Source organism: Vombatus ursinus, unplaced genomic scaffold, assembly GCF_900497805.2.
Source record: "Vombatus ursinus unplaced genomic scaffold, bare-nosed wombat genome assembly UNPS02011916.1, whole genome shotgun sequence".
NCBI classification, from domain to species: domain Eukaryota; kingdom Metazoa; phylum Chordata; class Mammalia; order Diprotodontia; family Vombatidae; genus Vombatus; species Vombatus ursinus.
Genome location: NW_020951694.1, coordinates 2,105,359 through 2,108,103, shown reverse-complemented (window position 1 = coordinate 2,108,103; position 2,745 = coordinate 2,105,359). Strand labels below are relative to the sequence as shown.

General features: G+C 45.3%; 1 protein-coding gene across 1 annotated transcript in view; it reads right to left on the bottom strand.

The window, feature by feature from the left end:
* Positions 1–275: 275 nt before the first annotated feature.
* ARHGEF15 (Rho guanine nucleotide exchange factor 15) overlaps positions 276–2,745 on the bottom strand; it is a 9,159-nt gene continuing 6,689 nt past the window's right edge. Inside the window, 2 exon segments of the mRNA XM_027857259.1 lie at positions 276–1,898; positions 2,607–2,745. The exon segment at positions 2,607–2,745 is cut by the window's right edge and continues 11 nt beyond it. Coding sequence (XP_027713060.1) covers positions 1,738–1,898; positions 2,607–2,745 — 300 coding nt within the window. The 3' untranslated portion in view covers positions 276–1,737.

The window sequence follows — 2,745 nt, the reverse complement described above, 5'->3', positions numbered from 1 at the left end:
TACAGGAAATGGGTTACAGAAATCTATCCTGCCCTACAGGAAAATTGAAGGGGAAGGGGATAAGAGAAGGGGGGGAAAGATAGAAGGGAAGGCAGACTAGGGGAAGGAGTATTCAGAATGCATGCCATCTTGGGGTGGGGGGAGGGGCAAGATGGGGTGAAAATTTGGAACTCAAAGTCTTGTGGAAGTAAATATTGAAAACAAAAAATAAATAGATTTATTAATTAAGAAAAAAAGAAAAAAAAATGTTGCCTGGGGTGAGGAAACTGAGTCTTAGAGAGGAGAATTGACTTGTCCAAGGTCACACAGCTGTTTGAGTGACAGAACCTCCTGACCCCTCCCCCCCAGTCTAGATGTATTTCTTCTATTCCTTGGTCCAAGCACCTACTCTCTTCCTGTCACACCATCCCCATGAGTTGTCTTACACTCTCCCACAGCATCATTTACTTCCTAGACCCACTTATGATGTACTCCAGAAATGGGGAGAAAGAGGGTAAAAAAATCTAGTGGAGGAGAGGAAAGCTTTGGCAACCAGTCGAAGATGATTTGGCACATCAACTCTTGGAAGTCCCAACCTGGGTTTTAAAGCAAACCCGTCACATTTTCTTAGTTTTCACCCAAGATTCAGGTCTCCCCTCCACACACATACATCCTGGATACCACAGCGATGGGAAGGGGCATCCCAAGAACAGTGGTCTAGGGGTGTGGCTGTGTCTCAATAAGAAAAATTTTTCAAGTTCCATTCTCGTTGGCTGGTTACCACATTAGTGCCTTTATCCCCCATTGGCTATTTGGTTCTGAATGGCAGTGGCTTCCTTGGCCGTTAGTGTCTTCATAAGCTGTAAGCTATTCATCCTTCCTTTCAAAGAGTACCAATGACATTGTGGAGTGATTTCTTGACTTAAATGTGCATTGGATTTAAGTGAGGCAGAGTTGCACACTCTAGCTCTCTTCCAGAGTCATAAAAGTCCAGTGGTAAGACAAGTCAGGACAACTGGCAATAGTCTGGGATGAGGTGGTTGACCTTGGCGTCTTCCATGTCTGACCAAGGTCTAAGAGCTCCACAGCACCTGCTTCAGCTGCCTTCGTGGCCATTGGAATGAACTGTTCTTATTGGCCCATTAGGCCAGGAAAGTCTTCAGATGCTTGGGGTAGACATCCCCCAACTCACCGGCAGGTTTGAGGCCTGTTGGTTACTCTCAACCTGGATTAGCTCATTTACCTAGATGGTGTACTGGGACTGGCTGCTGCCTGTGCTACAGCTTCTTGGAGCCACAAGTGAGAGTTGAGTGCCAGGTAGACAGACACCCAACATTGACGAGCAGCCCCAAAAAGGGCTTGGCAGACTCACACCAGAGGTTCTAGTCCTTCCTGAACACTCCATATACAAATTTTACACACCAGGTCCTGAATGAAAATGGCTTCTTGGCCACCATGGGTCCTCACAAGCTGTAAGCACATTGGGGATAAAGAGACTTTGCTCTCCAGTCTTTTTAAGAAACAAGAGGCATATAGCTCTATCTTCATTGGCTCCTATATCTTGAGTATCTGTCTCCCATTGGTTGACAATTCAGGGAACTATCACTTTCATTGGTTGGGTCTGAGATGACTCTGTCTTCATTGGCTGCTCAGAGGAATGCCAGTCCCTTATTGGCCGGCTGTTCCGAGACTGGCGTCCTCAGGGGGAGATGTAAGCCTGGGTCCACAACGCACCTACCTTAGTGCGAGAGGATGTTGCTAGCACCCGGAGAGGGAGAGTGTGGGCGTCGTATGTAGTTGCTTCCCAGCCTCTCGAAGTAACTGCTTTTGCTGTTGCAGGTTTTTCCGTCGGGTGTGCTCACCTGTCACCTCATTTGCTAACTGAGCAGCGTATGACCCATGGATACCCTTCAGCCAGGCTGGAAAGAAATGGGGTTTAAGTGGTTCCTAAGGTTGTCTGGGGTGCAAGAATTCGATTTAAAAAAAACAAACGGATAATTGTATTTCAATAAAATTTTTCCTTTGTAGTCCAGTTTGTTATTTTTATGCTTTTAAAAACATATTCTGGGCAGTTTACAGACCTCATCACACTGACAAAAGGACCTATGACAAAAAAAGGTTAAGAACCCCTGCTCTAGTGGGTGTTTGGGGTGAGTGGGGAGGACCAGGACAGTGACCTGAATAGCAGCTTGGATGCCTTCCCCATCTCCACCCTGACCTGTTGAAATCTTGCCTATAGGCTAATCATACCTATTTCAAATATCACCTCTTAAAATTAAAAGTTAATCATCTCCTTGATTTCACCTCCTCCCAGCTGATAATGGCTTTTATTTCCCTCTCTTGGATCATTCTGCCTGATGTTTCTTAAGGGCTTATGCAATGTTTTGTGTTGTAGCTATTATGTATGTGTTGGATCACCTGAGTAGACATTTGCAGGGACCATGTTTTATCTAATGTTCCTTATCCATGTTCCATAGTGCCTAGCACAGAACTCAGTATTCAGCAAACAATAAATGTTGGAATTGAATTGGATCAATGGAAAGGTCTCATCAAGAGTGGCCTGATAGGTAGGAGGATGAGTGGGAAAATGTTGGGGATTACTAAGAGATAAATCTGTTTTCACTTACCCTCTGGACTTTTGTGAAACTGGTTGACAAGATCCCCAGGTTCCAGGCTTAGATCCTTTGTCTTGGCAGTTACATGAGAATTTATGCTCAGGGCCTGGGGGCAATCTGGAGGGCATATGAGAGAGATATAGAATGAGGC